This window comes from Glycine max, chromosome 13 (genome assembly GCF_000004515.6).
Source record: "Glycine max cultivar Williams 82 chromosome 13, Glycine_max_v4.0, whole genome shotgun sequence".
In the NCBI taxonomy this organism is placed as follows: Eukaryota; Viridiplantae; Streptophyta; class Magnoliopsida; order Fabales; family Fabaceae; genus Glycine; species Glycine max.
Window position 1 is genome coordinate 43638966 of NC_038249.2, and position 21195 is coordinate 43660160.

Sequence of the window (21195 nt, forward strand, 5' to 3'; positions counted from 1 at the left end):
CGATATGATGATATTCGATCTTTGTGGTGCTTTCGGCCGTTTATGAATCAAAACCGAGGAAGAATAAGATCACTCTCTTGAGACACAATCATACTTTCCTTTGAAATTTGATACCCTTTAAGAAATAGTGTTAGTCTTTGGTATGGAAGAATAGTTTTCATTTTTCGGATTCATATTTGTACCTCACTTCCAAAGCAAAAGCCTTCCTATTGCATGAAATAATGAATAGAAAGTGAACTTTAAAATTAAAACACATGATGATTGAGATGAATACATAACAGGTACATCTAACAAATATAAAGGTTGCTTTGAGCCTAAAACAGTAAACACACCTTCACCGGTCCACAACATAAAATCAGACAACCAGATTCTTCTGAATTAATTGAGGGGTGGTACAGCAACTTTAGAGCACACAGCTCTGCTACTCTACTTCCGTGAATAACCAGTGTAAAGAAATAGTTTTTGTAATTTGTACTACTTTAGTTTGCTAAGATCAATTCCACATATGATAGCAACACAACCAGAAAAACAAAAATAATTATAAATGCTCCAAGTGTTAACAATCGCATATCATGTATTGCTCCAAAACTTGTAAACATCGAAGTACCAGCCAATATTTTTATGGATTCCGTGATTACATTAAAAATTGCTAAAATGTGAATCATATTCGGTAGTGAAACTGGTGCAAAATGACCCGATGATAAAAAAAACAGCAGTGTGTGACCCATCGAAGTTTACAAATTCCAATCAACTTTATGAGGTGCACTTCCAAATTAATACACCCTGACGTCCGTCCAACAATGCTCAACTCCCTTAGTACTTCATTAGCTCAGAATTCCAACATTACCTAGAAAACAAGCAAAATGACAGTGAAATAGACCCATTAATTATCTTAAAAGCTATATGATATGAAGTACTTGACTGGTTTGGTCAGTGACATTGTAATGTAGTGATGCAAATAATATTCAGAGTGTACTGGTTTGAGGAGATGAAAAATTGAAGAGGGTGAAAATAAAATGACATGAAAAAGTTTTGATTTTTATGAGGATTAAAAAAATGTCTTTATTTCAGCTAATGCTTGGCAAACAGGGTATATTTGTAATCAACGCATTTTTATGCTATAAGAGTGACGGAAAATGGGAGGGTGGTGTGCAAATGAGTTGCAATTTATTTTTTCATGTCACATTCATGTTGTACATGTACCAAACAAGTGTGAAGTAACTTTTTCAACTTTATAACATCCAACTCCTCAAACAAGTGCACCCTTCAGCATCAAGGAAAAAATAGCAGCTAAACTAGAGAACATTACAAGCCAAGGGGAACACTAACAACACATTTTGACACACTCTTTTCAACACTACATCCATTATTAAGTGATATCTCACACTGGTCTCACTAGATAACCTGGGCCCACTCTTTATTGCTGAGCCTAGCTAGAATTTCATTCAACAATAGTGTTAAAAAGATTGTGAAAGGTCTTGCTAGTATTTCTCAAAAGTCAATGAAATTATGCAAACGGTTAAACTATATATTTTTGCAAAGATCGAAACAATTGTCATGTGTTCTGAAGCCTTAATGCGGTTTAAATGTTAAAAGAAATTGTTATAATGACCAACTCTTTATCAATCCCCTTCACATGATGAATCAATTAACAAGTGCCCTTTTGAAGGAAATAAAATTACATGCCCTAGTTCTCATACATAACTAACATTCAAAATTTTCAAATAACTTGCATGCACAATGAAGTCTCAAACCTGTATCACTTTATACCACCTCTTTCTTGCTTACTGCAGCTATGACTTTGCTTTACATAAATTAGCGTTGGAATGAGACAGAAAAGGAACCAGTGTTTGGATCTTTGACTGATTTAAAGTTGTCTACACTCATCCCAAAGCGACCCAGGACAGAATTGCCCATTTCTTTCAGTTTTGCTGCATCAAAATATACTCAATATCACTAGTCACAAAATAAAAGAAGAAGAAATGATGATAATGATACAGGGAATGCAATGAAAGCAAGCCTATGCATCACCCTGCAATTTTTTTTATAAATATTAAAAATACAAGAGAAAAATACAAAAAGACTAACCAACCATTTCCTCCTTCATCTTTTCTCGTTTTTTCTGCAGAAAGGGGCTCTAGTCGCCGAATGGTTTTCCTAGCTTGATCATTTGAGGGAACAATTTCTAAGATCTTTTTCATATCTGCCAACTATTTTTGAAAAAAGTGGCAAGAATGAATGAAGATGGAAGTTAGTAAGAATCAGAAAGCTATTAGTGTGCTAAATACACAGTCGTGCACTAGTACATTAAGGACCAAAATAAAGGGATAATTACAATAAGCTCCCTTAGGTGAGTACTCATTACACTTGGCACATTTCTTATTTGAGAAATTACACCTCCCTTACTTTGTTAATTACAAAGAGCAATATAGTAGGAATCCTAACGTAAGGGATGAACAGTGCCAAATGTGATAAGTGCAAACCTCAGGTAGTTGGTATAATTACCCTCCACCCTATTATAAAATTTGAACTCACCAGCAATGGCCTCTTCAAAATGCTCAAGCTTTCATGAGCTTCTCCTCTTCTTACCAAAGCTTTAACGTACACAGGGTTCAGTTCTAATGCTTTTGTGCATTCTTTATTTGTGTTATCATATTTTCCCTGTGGCATACTTAACACATGTTAAAGAACAGCAAGTAAACATAACAAATGGGGCACAAAAATGATGTCAACATAAAAAAAAATGCAAGATCCCATAGTAGCTTTATATGGGATAAAAATGGTCAAGATGTCCACATACATTGTTAAAAATTGAAACAGAGGTAAGAACACAAGATAAATTATCTAGCTTCAATTCTTAGTTTGCTATAACAGAGTCCCTCTTGATTGAAGCAGAATGGGATCAGGTTTTGGTCAGATTTATTACATTAGGGAATAAAAAATATGTATATAACAAAGCTAATTTTGGCAAATTAAATTTGAACTCTACAAGAAACTTGGTTGATGCTCATCGACAAATATTTAACTGTTTTAAAAACATGTGAAATTGGTTATGATTGAGTCATAATAATGCTCACATCTTCAAGAACAGCATGCAACAGAAAACAAAACCAACTTCGAATTTCAACATATAAATCTGAACTCTGAAATGAAAGCAAAAACATAGAAAGGTCAAGGACCAAGCAAGATCACTGTGCATAAGCCATCAAGCAAAATCATTTTGAGATTAATAGTTCATCTGGTAGACTGTGTGGAAGAGCATAACACAGGAATGTGATGACAAATGCTAATCTCATTAACAGGATAAAGAAGACCATACCAGTTTCAGAAAGCACACACCACTGTTTGAATGGCATATTGAACGTATTTTGACAGATGAAGGCATGTTTGGTGCTACTTGTAAAGCAAGTTCATATTGCGATAACGGCTCTTCATACTTCCCATCTCCAAAAAGCTTGTTCCCTTCTACCTTTGCATCATTTGCTTGATCCAATGCTTTCTGTCACATAAACCAATAGCACTCACTCAATACTCTCTTCTCATGCACAAGGTAATTAGTATACACTAATTTCATAGTTTGGCGAATTCCAGTGTCTGAGTCTCAAAACACAAGATTTTTCTCTGCACATAACCATGACGCTCCAACATTTTATCCATAATAGGTAATTAGTCGCACACTTACACAATTGACCACATGAGCCATGCATAATACAAGAGGAGTGCAGAATGCTAGTTAACATTCTCTAACACACTCACACCACACTCTCTACTGATGATTAAAATATATTGAAAACTGTAAAATCATGAGCTGAGACTCGTTAAATAAGGAATCATTCCTACACATTTTTGTGATTCTCGATTCTCAATAAATTGTAAGAATTAATGTCTCATGTGAGAGACATGTGACTTATGTAGGAACTAATAAGTAAATAATTAACGATTAAGGGCTAAATTGTAATTGGGCTTAATAGGAGAAGTTTCTAGGTTAACTGTTACTTGATGGGAGTAGTGGTTATAAAAGGGGCTTAATACCCACTAACGTAAAATAAGGTCCCCATCCTGACCAAAAAGTGCTCTTTTCTCACCCATAGCCATCAAAGGAAGTGAAATCTTATTTCTCTCATCTTTCAAGGAAATCAAAGTACATCGGAGAGAAGTTCCTATGGAGAAAGATACAAGTCTTCCTAATGGAGAAAGGTACACATCATTATCTATTGTTGTTTATTGATTGTTTGTGAGAATCATAGGTTTCAAGATCCTGTTGTTTCCTATCATTGATAGTCTAGGAAACCCGTTAGAATTTTTACATGTGGTATGAGAGCATGTGTTATGAAATTTATGATTCTCCAATAATGATTTAATTTCTCCCAATTATGCATAAACCCTAATTATGAAATTTAGGGATTTTTAATTTATGTTACATGTATTTTCAATTACATATTTTGATAACGTTTCTTTCGTGTTAATTATATTTTCCGCTGCAAAGTATGAAATTCTAGATATATAAAATTTTTGAGAAAGAAAGATAGAGTGATCTTTGGACTTCCAATTCATGTCTTTTATTGGAATTAGAGATGAAAATTATATATTATAATAATAATAATAAATACAATTACGTTTGGAGAAAGCATATACCATTACGGTAACACAAGTTTCATGTTATGGAGGAAGTGCTACGCTCCTATTGTTAATTCTAACTTTGAAAAGCTGCCAGGGGAAGAAATTTTGGAAATTGCTATTTGCAACCTTATGTTTGCTATTTCCAATCCCACTTATATTTTTTTTTTAAAAAAAATTATTATTGAACGTAATTAAAGGATTGAAAATTTATGTTCTGTAATTAAATTAATGTGAATGTTTTGAAATTATTGGTAGCAGTAAATATATGTATATGCTACATATTTGCTTGAACGTGTTTGAATACAAAAACACAAATAAATGTAAATATTATTTTATGGCCTAGGAATGAAATTAATAGAATGACTATGAATTGTTAATAGCAATAAGTATGTGCAGACCATACATATTTGGTTGGAATTAAATGTATGTTGAATTTGTTAGTCACCAAAGTGGCCAAATTTGTAAGGTTATTTAATTCCAAATTAATGATTATTTCAATTATACTTGGTTGGAATTAAATGTATGTTGAATTTGTTAGTCACCAAAGTGACCAAATTTGTAAGGTTATTTAATTCCAACTTAATGATTATTCCAATTACTCATAGAATAATGGATGCTAAATTATATGATTATTGGTTTATGGGTAATTAAATTCATTGTTATAAGGCATTTATGGATCGCCCAAAGGTTGATTAGTTTTCTTATAATTAATAATATAATTGTAGGCAATTTGTGTGTATCATTAGTTTTATTTATATGCCCAAAGGAAATAGATATTACTAATTGGTGCATATTTAATTGTCAAATAATGTTAAAATTTTATTAGCATCATTATGTTTGTATGTTGTGTGTTGGTGTATCACCCAAAGGAGAACATCAATATACATTAACCGTTATCTGAATGAATCATATGTATGACATGTATTTTATGTCTCAAAACACTTATGTGAATTTATTATGTAATACATGTTTTGAATTCATTGGATTCTTATGTATCATCTGAGCCAATTTTAATGGGCTTAACTTCTCTGACTGAAATGAGCAAGTCCAATTTCACCTTAGTGTTTTGGATCATGATCTTGCTATGTTGGAAGAGAAGTTTGTTACTTTTATTGATGCTAGTAGCAATGAAGAGAAAGTCCATTATAAAACTTGGGAAAGATCTAACAACTCAGCCTAATGTTGATGAGAATGACTGTTGCAAACAGTATTAAGACAATTCTCCCTAAAATCGAAAGTGCTAAAAAGTTTATGTGATTAGTGGGAGAGTACTCTCAAACAGCTGATAAGTCTGTTGCTGGGACATTAATGATAATTGACCACCATGAAGTTTGATGGTTCATGTACTATGTATGAACATGTCATTGAGATGACAAACATTGCAGCAAGACTTAAGACCTTGGGAATATAATGGCTGTGAATGAGAACTTTCTTGTTCAGTTTTTCTAAACTCATTACCGTCTGAGTTTGGCCTGTTCTAAATGAACTATAATACATGAAAGATAAATGGAATGTGCATGAATTGCACAGTATGTTAGTTCAAAAGAAATGAGGCTTAAGAATCAAGGAAGTCACTTAGTCCATTATGTTAGCCACCAAGGGAATCAAGGAGCTTGAAAAGAAATTTATGAAGAAGCATGATAAAGGCAAAGGGTCATTAAAGAACAATGACGACTCTTTGCAAATCCAAAGAAAGTATCAAAGGGAATAATTGTCAATTTTGTAGAAATAAGACATTTCCAAAAGGATTACCTAAAGTGTAAGTCTTGGTTCGAAAAGAATGGTGAGCTTAATGCTCATGTATGTTTTGAATCAAACTTAACTGAAGTTTCCCATGATACATGATGGATTAATTCTGGATGTATGACTCATGTTTCTAACATTATGCAGAGATTCCTTACAATCCAAACCATAAGCCCAAATGAGAAGTTATTTTCATGGGGAATGAAGTGAAAGCTCCAGTGGAAATAGTTGAACTTATTGTTTAAAACGCAACACTGGACATCGTTTAGATTTACTGGAAACTCCTTATGTACCTAGTTTATCTAGGAATTTAGTTTCATTATCTAAACTTGATGTTACTGCATACTCTTTTAATTTTGGTAATGGATGTTTCAATTTATTTAAGCATAATCATCTCATTGGTACTGGTATTCTTGTGATGGTTTATATAAATTGGAAATAGACAGTTTGTATGCTGAAACTGTTTTAACTCTGCATCATAATGTTGGCACTAAACATAGTTTAGTGAATGAACGATCTGCTTTCTTGTGGCATAAACGTTTAGGTCACATTTCTAGAGAAAGGATGGAAAGATTAATAAAGAATGAAATTCTTCCTTATCTAGATTTTACGGATCTAAATATTTGTGTGGGTTGTATTAAGGGAAAACAAGCAAAACATACAAAGAAAGAGCTACAAGAAGCACTCAGCTTCTTGAAATTGTGCATACTGATATTTGTGGACCTTTTGATGTTAGTTCTTTCGGAAAGGAAAGATACTTTATCACCATTATTGATGATTATTCACGTTACGGTTATGTCTACTTACTGCCGAGATTTCTTAGGCAATGGATGCCTTAGAAATTTACTACAATGAAGTAAAAGGCAATTAGACATAAATGTGAAAATTATTAGATATGATAGAGGTGATGAGTATTACGGAAGATATGATGAAACTGGGAACACCCAGGTCCATTTGCTAAGCTTGTTCAGAAACGTGCATTTGTGTGCAATACACAATTCCCGGTACACCACAATAAAATGGTGTATCAGAAAGGCGTAATAGAACTTTAATGGATATGGTTAGGAGTATGTTAATCAATTAGACTTTACCGTATCTTTGTGGATGTATGCCTTGAAAACTGCCATGTATTTGTTGAACAGGGTTCCTAGTAAGGCAGTTCCAAAGACACCTTTTGAACTGTGGACAAATAGGATACCTAGTATAAGGCACCTGCATGTTTGGGGTTGCCAGCAGAAATAAGGATTTATAATCCGCAAGAAAGAAAATTGGATGCAAGAACAATCAGTGGATATTTCATTGGTTATCCAGAAAAGTTAAAAGGGTATATGTTTTATTGTTCTAATCATAGTATGAGAATTGTCAAAACTGGAAATGCAAGGTTCATTGGAAATGATGAAATCAGTGGGAGTACAGTTCCACGAGAATGGAAATTAAAGAAGTTAGAGTGTAAGTCCTTTTAGCTTATGCCTCTAACAGTAAGGTGATTGCTCCTTCAGTTATTGCTACAAAATTAATGAAGAGGAGCAACACAATAATGAACCCATGATGCATAATGAACCTATTATGGAAGAACCACAAGAAGTAGCATTAAGAGGTCTCAAAGAGAAAGGAGACCAGCTATTTCAATGATTATGTGGTATACCTACATGAAACAGAAACAAACTTAAGCATTAATGATAATGATCCAGTTTTGTTTTCACAAGTTGTAAGTTGTGATAGTTCTGAGAAGTGGTTAAATGCCATGAAAGAAGAGATAGATTCCATGGAACATAATGGTGTTTGGGACCTTGTAGAATTACCAAAGGGTTGTAAGAGAGTTGGTTGTAAGTGGGTCTTCAAGACTAAACGTGACTCTCATGACAACCTTGAACGTTACAAGGCTAGACTTGTTGCTAAGGAATTTACTCAGAAAGATGACATTGATTATAAAGAGACATTTTACTGGTCTCACGAAAGGATTCTTTCAGGATTATCATGCATTAGTAGCCCATTATGACTTGGAGCTACATCAGATGGATGTGAAAACTGCTTTCTTAATGGAGATTTAGAGGAGAATGTTTGTATGGACCAACCAATGGGGTTCCTCAGTTGAAGGAAAGGAACACATAGTGTGCAAACTAAAAAAATCAATATACAGTCTTAAAGTAAGCTTCTCACCAATGGTATTTGAGGTTTAATGATGCCATTGTTTCCTTTAAATTTAAGGCAAATACTGTTTATCAGTATATGTATCTGAAGGTCAGTGGGAGTAAGGTTATTTTTCTAATTCTGTATATTGGTGATATCTTGCTTGCAACTAACGATCTTGGTCTTCCTCATGAGACTAAGAAATTTCTCTCTAGAAACTTTGAAGTGAAAGATATGAGTGAGGTAAGCTATGTGATAGGGATAGAAATATTCCATAATAGATCACAAGGATTGTCAGACTTATCTCATAAAGTATATATATCGATAAAGTACTAGAGAGATTTAAGATGGAAAGGTGTTTAACATCACCTATTCTAATTTAGAAGGGAGACAAATTTAGTCTCGCAGAATGTCCTAGAAATGATATGGAACGAAAATAAATGAAAGCTATTTTGTATGCATCAGTTGTTGTTGCATCTGAAAGCTGAATTTGTAGCATATTTTGAGGCTACAGTTCAGATTAATTGGTTGCGGAACTTTATTTCAGGGCTTGGAATTGTCGACAGTATTGCTAGGCCGCTGAAAATGTATTGTGATAACTCTGTAACAATATTTTTTGTAGGAACGACAAGTACTCTAAGGGTGCTAAGCATATAAAATTGAGGTACTTTGTCGTGAAGGAAGAAGTTCAGAAACAAAGAGTGTCAATAAAACATATTAGCACAAACCTTATGATAGTTGACCCTTTGAATAAGGGATTATTGCCCAAGACATTATAGAACATGTTGAAAGTATGTACATTATTGTTATTGATGATCATTAAGTGTAATTTACCTTATGTAATTTTGCTGACACTCTGAGCTCAATTATGATATGTTTCTGATTACCTGCTCTCTATGTTTGCATGCATGTTTGTGTTAGAGTAATGTTAATAGGTTTTGTCTTGAATGAAGACATTATGTTGGACCAATTATGTACTCCTAACTAATGGTCATATTAAGGAGAAGACTAATTTGTAGTACATGGAAGGGACTATGTCGATTAGATGATGTACAACCGCCATGACTCGAATTAGTTCTTATTCTTAATCATGAAATTATGATGTACCCAGTGTATAGAACAATTTAGTCAATTTTTAATGCGCATTATGTTAGTTAATCTATTTATTTATTTAGTCCATAATGTTTATTAATGTCACATGAGGCAAGTGGGAGAATGTAAGAATTAATGTCTCATGTGAGAGGCATGTGACTTATATAGGGACTAATAAATAAATAATTAACGATTAAGGGCTAAATTGTAATTGGGCTTAATATGAGAAGTTTCTAGGTTAACTGCTACTTGATGGGAGTAGTGGTTATAAAAGGGGCTTAATACCCACTAACGTAAAATAAGGTCCCCTTCCTGACCAAAAAGTGTTCTTTTCTCACCCATAGCCATCACGAACGGAGAGAGACAGAAAAGAAAGGTCAAAGGAAGTGAAATCTTATTTCTCTCATCTTTCAAGGAAATCAAAGTACACCGGAGAGAAGTTACTATGGAGAAAGATACAAGTCTTCCTAATGGAGAAAGGTACACATCATTATCTATTGTTGTTTATTGATTGTTTATTGATACAAGTCTTCCTAATGAAGAAGAATCAAGATTCTGTTGTTTCCTATCATTGATAGTTTAGGAAACCCTGTTAGAAATTTTTACATAAATTTCAGCAACTAACTAGAAACTAGTCTACATATGTAATTATTCATGGCAAAAAAAAATCTTTATAGCATTCCAATTAAATTCATTACATAACCTTAATACTGCAACAATCAGAAAGACCTGAAAACAAAACCCTTAATTTCGAAACCGAACCAATCTCGATTCTTCTTCATTGATCTTGGCATTATTCTCGGATGATTCGGTGCTCCGAGGAACAACGTGTTCTGGCTCTTGCTCCGTCTGCTGCTGTTTCTCGGCGTGATTCTGTTCTTCCCGACAGTAGGATCCGCTGCCTTCGCCGTCACTGCCGAGATCGGCGTCAACTGCAGTTTGGAAGCCGTCGGTTGGGTCGTTGCTGGCATTGAAAGGGTTGGCGTTTGGATGCTCACTCTCCTCCTGCTCTATTACCACCATCTGGAAGGTAAATAATAAATAAAATATTATTACTTAATATTAAAATTTATATTTAATTATTTTTAACCAATTAATATTTAATTATCAAACATATATATACATAGCATTGTTTTTAATAATTTAATTATTCATTAAATAAAACTAAAAACATTAATTCAATTACATCCCACGATTATTGGAAAGTTGAATAGTTAATTTATTAACCAGTAAAACTTCAGGTGAACTTTTTTTTTTTTGGGTGCTCAAGAGGGCCAGACCCACTTAAAAAGAAACGATTTTAAAAAACAATGAGAAAAGTATATATAGGCTGAATCAGCCATAACAACATTTAAAATAAAAGGTGGGATGAGAGAAAAAACTCCAGAAGAAATATCAATATTCGATGGTAAGATTAAACTTGATTTGCTTTGCAACAAACAACATTATTTCATGAAAACACTCCTCCCTCATTGATGAAAATTTTTATAGCAAAGATCAAGTTGCAGCAGAATTGAGTTGATGAACAACCAGCCAGAATAAGAGTCTATTCCCATATCAATTCTCTGAAACCTCGAGACCAAGCAACTTGGATACCAAACACAATTGTCCACAATTAAGCTTGTGTCATTGCACAAACTCCCAGCTTCAGAGCAAAAGAGACAAATACCAAATTCAAGTGAACTTTATTATATTAACAAATTGTAACTATGATCGTTCTTAAAGTATATTTAATTGTAAGTTGTTAAAGTATTTCTTCTAAAGTGAATTTTCGTTAACAATTTTTTAGATAGAGATATTAGATTGTATAAGAGGATATTTAGTGGGAAAATCTATTTTGAATTTTTGGATTTTTTTTTTTTAGTTTCATCATATTATATTTGATGTTAGAATTTTTGTATTTTTGCTTAGTAGTATAATCTAATTTGAATTCTTGGATTTTATTTATGAAAAAAAATAAACAAATAAAATCTTTTTTTTCTCAAATCACATTTAAAAATAATCTTTTTTTATAAAAATGAAATTATTGATAGTTTTTCTCCTAAAATTCAATCTTCAATATGAAAAATTCTTGAGAAAAATAATAAGATCTAATAAAATGGGATTCTTGAGCTGAAAAATATTACTAAAAAATTCCTATTAAAGATATTCTGAGTCACATGTTTTTTTTTGTCCAATCATCTTCGGACTATATTTTATCATTTATAACTTTGTGATGTGATTATAAAAATGAGAATATGACTATCGGAACGGGGACCATAAGTAATATATATATAATTTTACAATATTTTTTCTCCTAAATCGAGAGAAAGGTTTTTAAGTTTGGTATTTTGTGATATGATGGCATCAATCCTATAGTGTCTTTAGGAGGGGGTACTTATGCCTGGAATGATTGCGATGAGGCATTATGCAGCACTATAATATATGGAGCATAATATGCTAAAGTTATTCTCATTTGAGGGCAAATCGGATAGATAAGCAAAGCTGAAAAGGATGGAGGTGCAGAAGAATTATGCCAGGGATAAATGTCTAGAACCTTAGTTGGTCAACAGCGCAAACTTATTAGTTATTAGTGTTCAACTTTATGTTTCTTTGCAATTTGTTCCTTAGGGAAAATGAAAATCACAAGATAAAATATTGTTATGGACATGGCAAATGCAACTAATAACTGTGAAATCTGAGTTAAATTAATAGTTATTTTTTACTAATAATGATAATAATTTTTTCACTTTATTATTATTTTTCATGAAATAACCAAGATTTTCAATTTTTTATTAACAAAAGTTAAAAGAATAAGAATTAAAGTGCTTTAGAGGAAAATTGATGAAAAATGTGAAAGAAAAAGCATTGAAGAAGAGTTCAAAAAATTAGACAGCTTGTTCAAGGCGTAACTCTCACTTAGCGGACAGAAGGCTCATTGTGAAGTCTCGCTCAGCGTGCAGGTCAGACTTAACGCAAGAAGACCCACAAGAAAAAGCTTAGGGCGCACTTAGCGTGCAAATGTGTGTTCAGTGCGAAGTCAGCGTGAAAAGTAAATTACCTCATGCTTATAAAAAGGAGTAGGAAGTAGAAAGAAAAGACACATCGAGTCTCAGAATTCTCCAGTGAAGAAATCCTTTTTCCTTAGCCATTCTCCCTTTTCTTGATATTAGTCATCCAGTCCTTTCTTCGCTCTTGAAGTGTAAAGTCTAGAGGCTAAACCCCCATTGTTGAGAGCCTGGAGGCCAAGACGCTTGTAATGTAACTCTCTGGTTATTATATAATTAATGTTATTCTATTTTTATTATGATTCTATGTGCTTATATGTTATTATGACTTGATCATTCATATAATATTTAGAGGGTAATTCATTAAAAAATGATTATTCTCTAAAGAATTGAGGAAGAATATTTGAATAAAGTCATTACTAGAAATAGATTGATTTTTATTTTGCCTAGGAATTTTTGCATCTCTAATTTTAATATGATTTGTTATTTTATCTCTGTAAAGGAATTTGGAGAAAAAGATAAATAAATTAGACCATTCATGCAGGAAATCAAAGATAGAGTAATTCAGTAAGTGCAAGTGGAAACAAAGATTTAATAAAGTAGAGAAAATCTACTACATTGCATTATAAGTAGTTTTGACATGTTAGGTCTCAACATCATCATAATCTGATTTATCTTTTTCCATTAAATTGTTGTGCTTTATTTTTTCCTATTATCTTTTTCTTTAATTTACTCTAAATTTCACACTTCCAATTCTTTATCATTTATTCTCATTTCTTTATCTTTTTAGTTTTGCTCAGCAGTGCCTTTTACCGGCTACTTCGTGAAAAAGATTCTGCCTAGCTATAGATTGTAAGGATTTTTTTCCAAGAATAAAATGATTCTCTTTTTTTTTTCCTTTTCTTTTCTAGAATGAAACAATTCTAGTTTTTTTTCTTCTTTTTCTAGAACGAATTAATTTTTGGACTGATTCTCTCCCTCTCCCCTATATATCATTTTTTTAATGGAATACCCTATATATCAGTTGGATAGTTAAAGATGAAGATTTTCTTATACAATCATAAGTTTTGTTATTTTGGTATTTTTTTAAAAGAGCTGTTATTTTGGTATTAATCGGTTTATTTATTGTACTTCTACAACTTATAAGAAAATGTTATTTATAATTGTCTAAATATTAAACAAAACTATGTGTGGGGAACAATATGCCGATGCAAATAAACAAGATAAAAAATGAAATTATGTAGGAGTTTTTATTTTTTTGCTCAACATATCGATCGCTTATTCATACCGTGAAATAAACATTTTCTCAATGAGATTGCCATTAGAGTCGCTTTTTTTTTTTAGCATGGTCTAAACCGAAGCCCATGAAAGTTTTTAAAGCCTTTTCCTTTTCGACGGGTCTAGGGTGGGGGTAGTTATTCGGAGTGTCAAAAATTAAAGAATAACTATTCATAAATATCTTATTATTTTAAATACATTTTTAATATTTTCCCTTATTTTTATCTCTTTTTTTTATTACGTATAAGTTTTAAAGATTAATTTTTATTTTTAGTTTTATATTATTATTTAATCATAAATTATTTTAAAATAATTATTTTAAAATCAATAAATTTATCGTATAATGAATTTTAATGAAACATATCATCCTTTTCTCTAAATTCCATTATTCATTTTTTTCTCTATCTTAATGTTAAATACTTACCAGAACCGTAGCTGGCCAACAAATTAATTATATTTTTAAATATATTTTTGGAACGACAGAAAATTTAAATATATTAATTAAAATATGTCATTTTTTTTATCAACATGTCATCTATGTACAAATATTTGACAATAATAATGTAAACAATCTTCATTAGAAGAAATCATGTATAAATAAAAACTTAAAAATCATGTTAAATAGAGAACATCTTTATTAAATCGTAAATGTTAAATACTTTCTAGGGTAAATAATCATTTTTGTCTGTGCAATTCACTGACAAGTGTGTCCCTGAAAGATGAAAATATAAAATTTAGTCCCTAAAAGTATAAAAAGTGCAACAAATATATCTGACCGTTAACTTCCGTCCGACACCGTTAATAAAATAGCTTACGTGGCACGGAAGAAGAAATTTGTTATTGAAATAATTGTCAACATGAATTGTCAGTATAAGGACATATTTGTCATAATAATTTTTTTTTTTACTTTTCGTCTTTCCACTACATTGACAAATGCATCCCTGAAAGATGAAAATGTAAAATTTAGTCTCGGAAAGTATAAAAAGTTTGACAAATATATCCAGACATTAACAATAGATTGTGACTAATTATTATTATTATATGTAATAGTAATTTACTTCTCCTATTCGTTTAGTATTTATACAATATATTTTTTAAATTGTCTTTTAATATATATATTTTTATTATTTTGATTTCTTTTTCAAACCTTAATCTTTGTTGTTATTTTTTTTTTTATCTTATATCTTATAATTTTATCAAATTTCTTACTTTTAATCTTTAAAATTATTCCATATCTCAATTCCAACTTAAGCACTCTTATATTTAGATTGAAAATAATATGTTGAGAGTTTTGAGTAGAAAAAAACACAATCAGCCGTGGAACCAAAATTTTTTATTTTTTTTAAAAAAGAATTTAATGAATTATTTTTTTATAAAAAGTCTTACAAAATTTAAACTAGATAAAACTAAAGTAAAATTATAAATCTTTTTCTTTAATCAATAAAATGTATGTATATATATATATATTTCAAATATAAAAGAATCTCTTGGATAAATCTTATGTGCCTCCACTCAAGACAACACTTATTATACACAATATGAATGAAATAAAAAATAGTTACTAACAAATAAAAAACCCAAATAAATTTAAATAAAAAATACAATAATGAGAAGTTAACTTCAAAACAAAACAAAAAAATTAATACAGAGGTTTATTTTTGTCTTTGAGTTGTAGAGTTGTATCTTTCGCTGATTTATGAGCTGCATCAACTTTGCATTTCATTTGGGATACTCTAGCAAAGTATGTAATAAAGGTTAATAATCAATTGAAGAAACAAAAAATTTAAAAAATAAAATGCTTTCATTTTTTAAATGGTAACTCAATTTTTTTTATATCATAAAACTAAAGAAATTTATTTTATTTTAAAAAATGAGTAGTTATATTGATTAATTAAAAAAATAATTAATAATTTGATAGATGGATAAATAGATAGACAATTAAAGTATAAGAGTTCAAATCTTAAGATATATTTTACTATTTTTTAATTCCTTTTTGTCTAGTTTCTCTCTTGTATAATTCATTATTAATGTTTTGATATATTTATCACACTTTTTATACTTTCTATGACTAAATTATTTTGCATTTTCTTTTCTCAGTGATACATTTGTCAACGGGTTGGAGAGACGAAAAGTCAAAAAAATATTATGATAAATATGCTCCTAGACTGACAAACGACACTAGATAGTATATGTGAGATATATTTGTCCCAATCTCAACATTTTCAGCGACTAAATTTTATATTTTTATGTTTTAAAAAACATATTTATCAAAGGAAATTGAAGATTGTCTACTTTGTGGGTTAGCTCTTGAAGTTAACTTCAAAACAAAACAAAAAAACTAACACAGAGGTTTATTTTTTGTCTTTGAGTTGTATCTTTCGCTGATTTATGAGCTGCATTAACTTTGCATTTCATTTGGGATACTCTATATATAATAAAGGTTAATAATCAATTGAAGAAATAAAAAATTTAAAAAATAAAATGCTTTCATTTTTTAAATGGTAACTCAGTTTTTTTTATATCATAAAACTAAAGAAATTTATTTTATTTTGGAAAATGAGTAGTTATATTGATTAATTAAAAAAGTAATTAATAATTTGATAGATGGATAAATAGATAGACAATTAAAGTATAAGAGTTCAAATCTTAAGATATATTTTACTGTTTTTTAATTCCTTTTTGTCTAGTTTCTCTCTTGTATAATTTATTATTAATGTTTGGATATATTTATCACGCTTTTTATACTTTCTATGACTAAATTATTTTGCATTTTCATTTCTCAGTGATACATTTGTCAACAGGCTTGGAGAGGCGAAAAGTCAAAAAAATATTATGATAAATATGTTCCTAGACTGACAATCAACACTACGTAGCAACCGTTTCAGTGACAAATTTTGTCTCTGTGCGCTATTATGTGAGATATATTTGTTGCAATCTTTACATTTTCAGCAACTAAATTTTATATTTTTATGTTTTAAAAACATATTTATCAAAGGAAATTGAAAATTGTCTACTTTGTGGGTTAGCTCTTGAAGATTGTCTACAGACTACATAACACTCAAAGGAAATTGAAGATGTTCGTCTTCTTCCCCAATAATAATAATAATTGCAAATGGCAAGACATTTTTATTGATCAAACCTAGAGTTGCTGGAAAATGCAGCAAAATAAAGGCTTGTGCTGTAATGATAGTAGATTTTGAAATTGAATTGAGCATACGCAGAGATTTCCGGCGCTTTTCTTCAGAAAACGTGATATCTCCCCTCTTCTATCATTGGTAATCAGACACGAAAACACCCTTTGCCATTTCTTCTGCACTACCTCTGAGTTAAGTTCTTCTCAAACCCCTTCTTCGCAGTTACCACCACCACATTTCAAATCAACATTTGACAACAATGCCTTAACAAACCAATTTGGCTTCATTCGCCTCCAAGAGATTTCAATAAACCACACAGACGACCAAACCCATGACGAGTTTGCTTCTGATGTGGAAAAGGTTTATAGAATATTAAGAAAGTACCATTCTAGGGTTCCCAAATTGGAACTTGCTCTCAGAGAATCTGGAGTTGTTGTGAGGCCTGGATTAACAGAGCGTGTGTTGAATCGGTGTGGTGATGCCGGGAATTTGGCCTATAGGTTCTATTCATGGGCCTCAAAGCAATCCGGTCATCGACTCGATCACGATGCGTACAAGGCAATGATTAAGGTTTTGAGTAGGATGCGGCAGTTCGGTGCTGTTTGGGCACTGATTGAGGAAATGAGGCAGGAGAATCCTCACTTGATTACGCCCCAAGTGTTTGTTATTTTGATGAGGAGGTTTGCCTCCGCGAGGATGGTTCATAAGGCGGTTCAAGTGTTGGATGAGATGCCCAATTACGGGTGTGAGCCGGATGAATATGTTTTTGGGTGTTTGTTGGATGCTTTGTGCAAGAATGGAAGTGTTAAGGAGGCTGCTTCGCTGTTTGAGGAATTGAGGTACCGGTGGAAACCGAGTGTGAAGCATTTCACTTCGTTGTTGTATGGTTGGTGTAAGGAAGGGAAGCTTATGGAGGCCAAACATGTGTTGGTTCAGATGAAGGATGCGGGTATTGAGCCGGATATTGTTGTTTATAACAACTTGCTTGGCGGGTATGCTCAGGCTGACAAAATGGGGGATGCTTATGATCTTTTGAAAGAGATGAGGAGGAAGGGGTGTGAACCGAATGCTACGTCCTACACAGTTTTGATCCAGTCGCTGTGTAAACATGAAAGGTTGGAGGAGGCAACACGTGTATTTGTTGAGATGCAGAGAAATGGTTGTCAGGCAGATCTTGTCACGTATTCCACATTGATAAGTGGATTTTGCAAGTGGGGAAAAATCAAAAGGGGTTATGAGCTTTTGGATGAGATGATACAGCAAGGGCATTTCCCGAATCAGGTTATTTATCAACATATCATGGTGGCTCATGAGAAGAAGGAAGAACTGGAAGAATGTAAGGAGCTGGTGAATGAGATGCAGAAGATTGGTTGTGCTCCAGATCTTAGCATCTATAATACAGTCATTAGGTTGGCTTGCAAGTTGGGAGAGGTCAAGGAAGGTGTTCGGCTTTGGAATGAAATGGAATCAAGTGGGCTCAGTCCGAGCATTGACACCTTTGTCATCATGATTAATGGGTTTCTTGAGCAAGGCTGTCTAGTTGAAGCTTGTGAGTATTTCAAAGAGATGGTTGGGAGAGGGCTTTTTGCTGCTCCTCAATATGGTACCCTGAAGGAGCTGATGAATTCTCTTCTAAGAGCTGAGAAGCTTGAAATGGCCAAAGATGCTTGGAATTGTATCACAGCTTCTAAAGGGTGTCAGCTAAATGTGAGTGCATGGACAATCTGGATTCATGCACTCTTTTCAAAAGGACATGTGAAGGAGGCTTGTTCATTCTGTATAGCCATGATGGATAAGGATTTAATGCCGCAGCCAGATACTTTTGCAAAGCTTATGCGTGGTCTGAAGAAATTATATAACAGAGAGTTTGCAGCAGAGATCACGGAGAAGGTAAGGAAAATGGCGGCTGATAGGAAGATCACTTTCAAGATGTATAAACGGAGAGGAGAGAGGGACTTGAAAGAAAAGGCAAAGGAAAAAAAGGATGGGAGGAAGAGGAGGGCTAGACAATGCCGATGGGGTGGAGGCCGTCAGAAATTATAATTTTCATCAGTGAAGCTTGACATAAAATATGTAGAAATCCCAGAGGAGTGTGATTTCTGGCAAGAATTTGGTCAAGCAAATCAATTGAATGGAAATCTCAAGATTTTATTTACTGGTCAATTCATTAGAGGATCTGTTTTTTCTCCGAGGTATCAATACTTACTCGTAACAATAATTCTTACTATTAGAATTTGTGAGATTAAGCCAAAGAGAGAGAATACAGACTGAAATGGAATTCTGAATTTGAAATTCTATTTTTCTTGATTGATTCAAACAGTAGCTGTCAAAATATCTCTGCCATGCACTATACTTTTCCTTTTAGCATTGGCCAGTTAATGATCAGATGTCCACTGTTGGAAGAATAGCTCTTTTAAAATTTTCTCCCCTCTTTTACAGAATTTACTTAGATTTATTTACCTGAACATGATTGGCTGAATAACTCTTAAATTTTTCTCCCCTCTTGGCAGAATTTACTTGGATGATGCATTTACCATGAGTCCATGATTAGATGAAAGCCTGAAAACAAACAATGTATTATTACCCGCCTTTTTTCAGTTTTTTAGTGTAGTCTTGTGAATTTTCCAGTAAAACCGTTTCACTGTGCATTGGAGGAGAGGAGTTTGCAATTGACTTGCTCTCCTTTGTATTCATGTTTATGTTGTGCGATGCCGATGGTGGTTTATAATACTGATATTCTTCTGGAAAGCTGCTGGTCATTAAAATTCTCTTCCCTCTTGGCATGAATAGATTAGGCTAGAATGATTTTGGTTAACTGAACGTTACACTCATGGGTAGGTTGATACCCACTTTTATGGGATTTATCACACTCATTTATTGGAAACTTTTACTGAATCTTCTGCTGTTGGTTCTTTTTCAAAAGTTCATCCAAGATATCATGTATGTATGTGACACTTGCATATGGTGTTGCAACTTGCATGTTCTGGTCAGCCAGTGACCAAATGCACGTTGTGAAAATATGATTCTTGTTTGAACAATCTTCATTTACATGAAAGGATCAGCCAAGGGATTTTCTTTCTTTCATTTTGTTTGTTAAAATTGTTACTGCAACAAGTTTTATTCTGTCTTCATTTTCCTTTTCTTCACTCAAGTGTCTTTTGTCTGCCTAAGCATATTTTAGGGATATTTTGTGAAATTGAATGCCATTTTTATGTATATCTTCTGGACCAGGTTATGCATTTGGTGGCAGGCAACATGGCAATTGGACAACTTTACAGTCATCTGATGATTCTATTTTTCATGTGTACAGATGGTTACTGGATAATGTTGTTCCGTATCAACATGTCTCCCTGGAGTTTTTATATCTGAACCTTGTAGACTCCCTTTTTAATCTGATTTTTTTTTAAAACAAAAAGTTACTATTGTGAGGTTTAAGCTTGATGATCATGACTAACTTATCCATTGCAATTCCAGTGCTCCAGCAACTAAGAAGTGACCAGCCAGTTCAAATGCCATTAGCGGAAAAGGAGGAAACAAGAAAGCATGAAACTCAAAGGATCCCAAACAGGGCAATATACTTTCTTTTTTCAAGAGAGTTTGAGAACTCCACAAAAATCACAATGTTCTAAAGAGACGACCCTTTTACAGGATCATTCATCAACGTTAGTTCCCTCATGATGTCAGGATATTGCATTATGCAGTTCTGGTTCTTTTAGTTGAGGGTTTCACTGTAATCTGGGTGCAGGATTGGTTGAAATATCTTGACGTGTAATGTTTTCCTCGCACTATTGCTACTATAACTACTCTGGTACTGTTCTTGCCTGAAAAAGTTTAGTTCACACACAGTTCCGCGCACAATTAATCAGGTTGTGATGGGTAATTCCTGATCTCGGTTGATTGAGAGACATAGTATCATTTTATGTATTTTCGCTTTAAAGTAGGCAAAAATGTTGTGAATTAGGCCAATTTATGTTTTGCTTTAAAACATTGTACGACAATATAATTTTAATTTTAACAGGAAACATAGACCGATAGCAATAACTATATATATATATATATTTAAATAAAGAAAGACCGACAGCAATAAGAGTGAAAATAAGACTTCAAATAATTTAAAAGAATTTGCTTTTTAGTTTTTTGAATGATACCATTAGACACTTACAAATGAAATTCAGCATAATTTTATTATTTCCCAAGACCAAGAGTATAGT

The 21195-nt window shown here is 32.4% G+C and overlaps 2 protein-coding genes across 3 annotated transcripts; one reads left to right on the forward strand and one right to left on the reverse strand.

The window, feature by feature from the left end:
* Positions 1-438: 438 nt before the first annotated feature.
* LOC100799775 (tetratricopeptide repeat protein 1) lies at positions 439-3832 on the reverse strand. Of its 2 annotated transcripts, none has more exons than XM_041008565.1 (5): positions 3320-3832; positions 2536-2661; positions 2093-2210; positions 1755-1931; positions 439-847 (listed from the first exon to the last, which is right to left on the reverse strand). In XM_041008565.1, the coding sequence occupies exons 1-4, from the start codon at positions 3383-3385 to the stop codon at positions 1816-1818; spliced, it is 426 nt and encodes a 141-aa protein (XP_040864499.1). In that variant the 5' UTR covers positions 3386-3832; the 3' UTR covers positions 439-847; positions 1755-1815. The 2 variants fall into 2 exon arrangements, with proteins under 2 accessions (XP_040864499.1, XP_040864500.1); XM_041008566.1 differs by having other exon boundaries at positions 2089-2210.
* Positions 3833-17056: 13224 nt separating this feature from the next.
* Positions 17057-20846, forward strand: LOC100781204 (putative pentatricopeptide repeat-containing protein At5g65820; the record flags this gene model as incomplete). Its single annotated transcript, XM_006595409.4, has 3 exons — positions 17057-19176; positions 20216-20358; positions 20459-20846. A coding segment is annotated over one exon (1971 nt), but the record flags the coding sequence as incomplete, so codon positions are not given.
* Between the last annotated feature and the right edge of the window lie 349 nt (positions 20847-21195).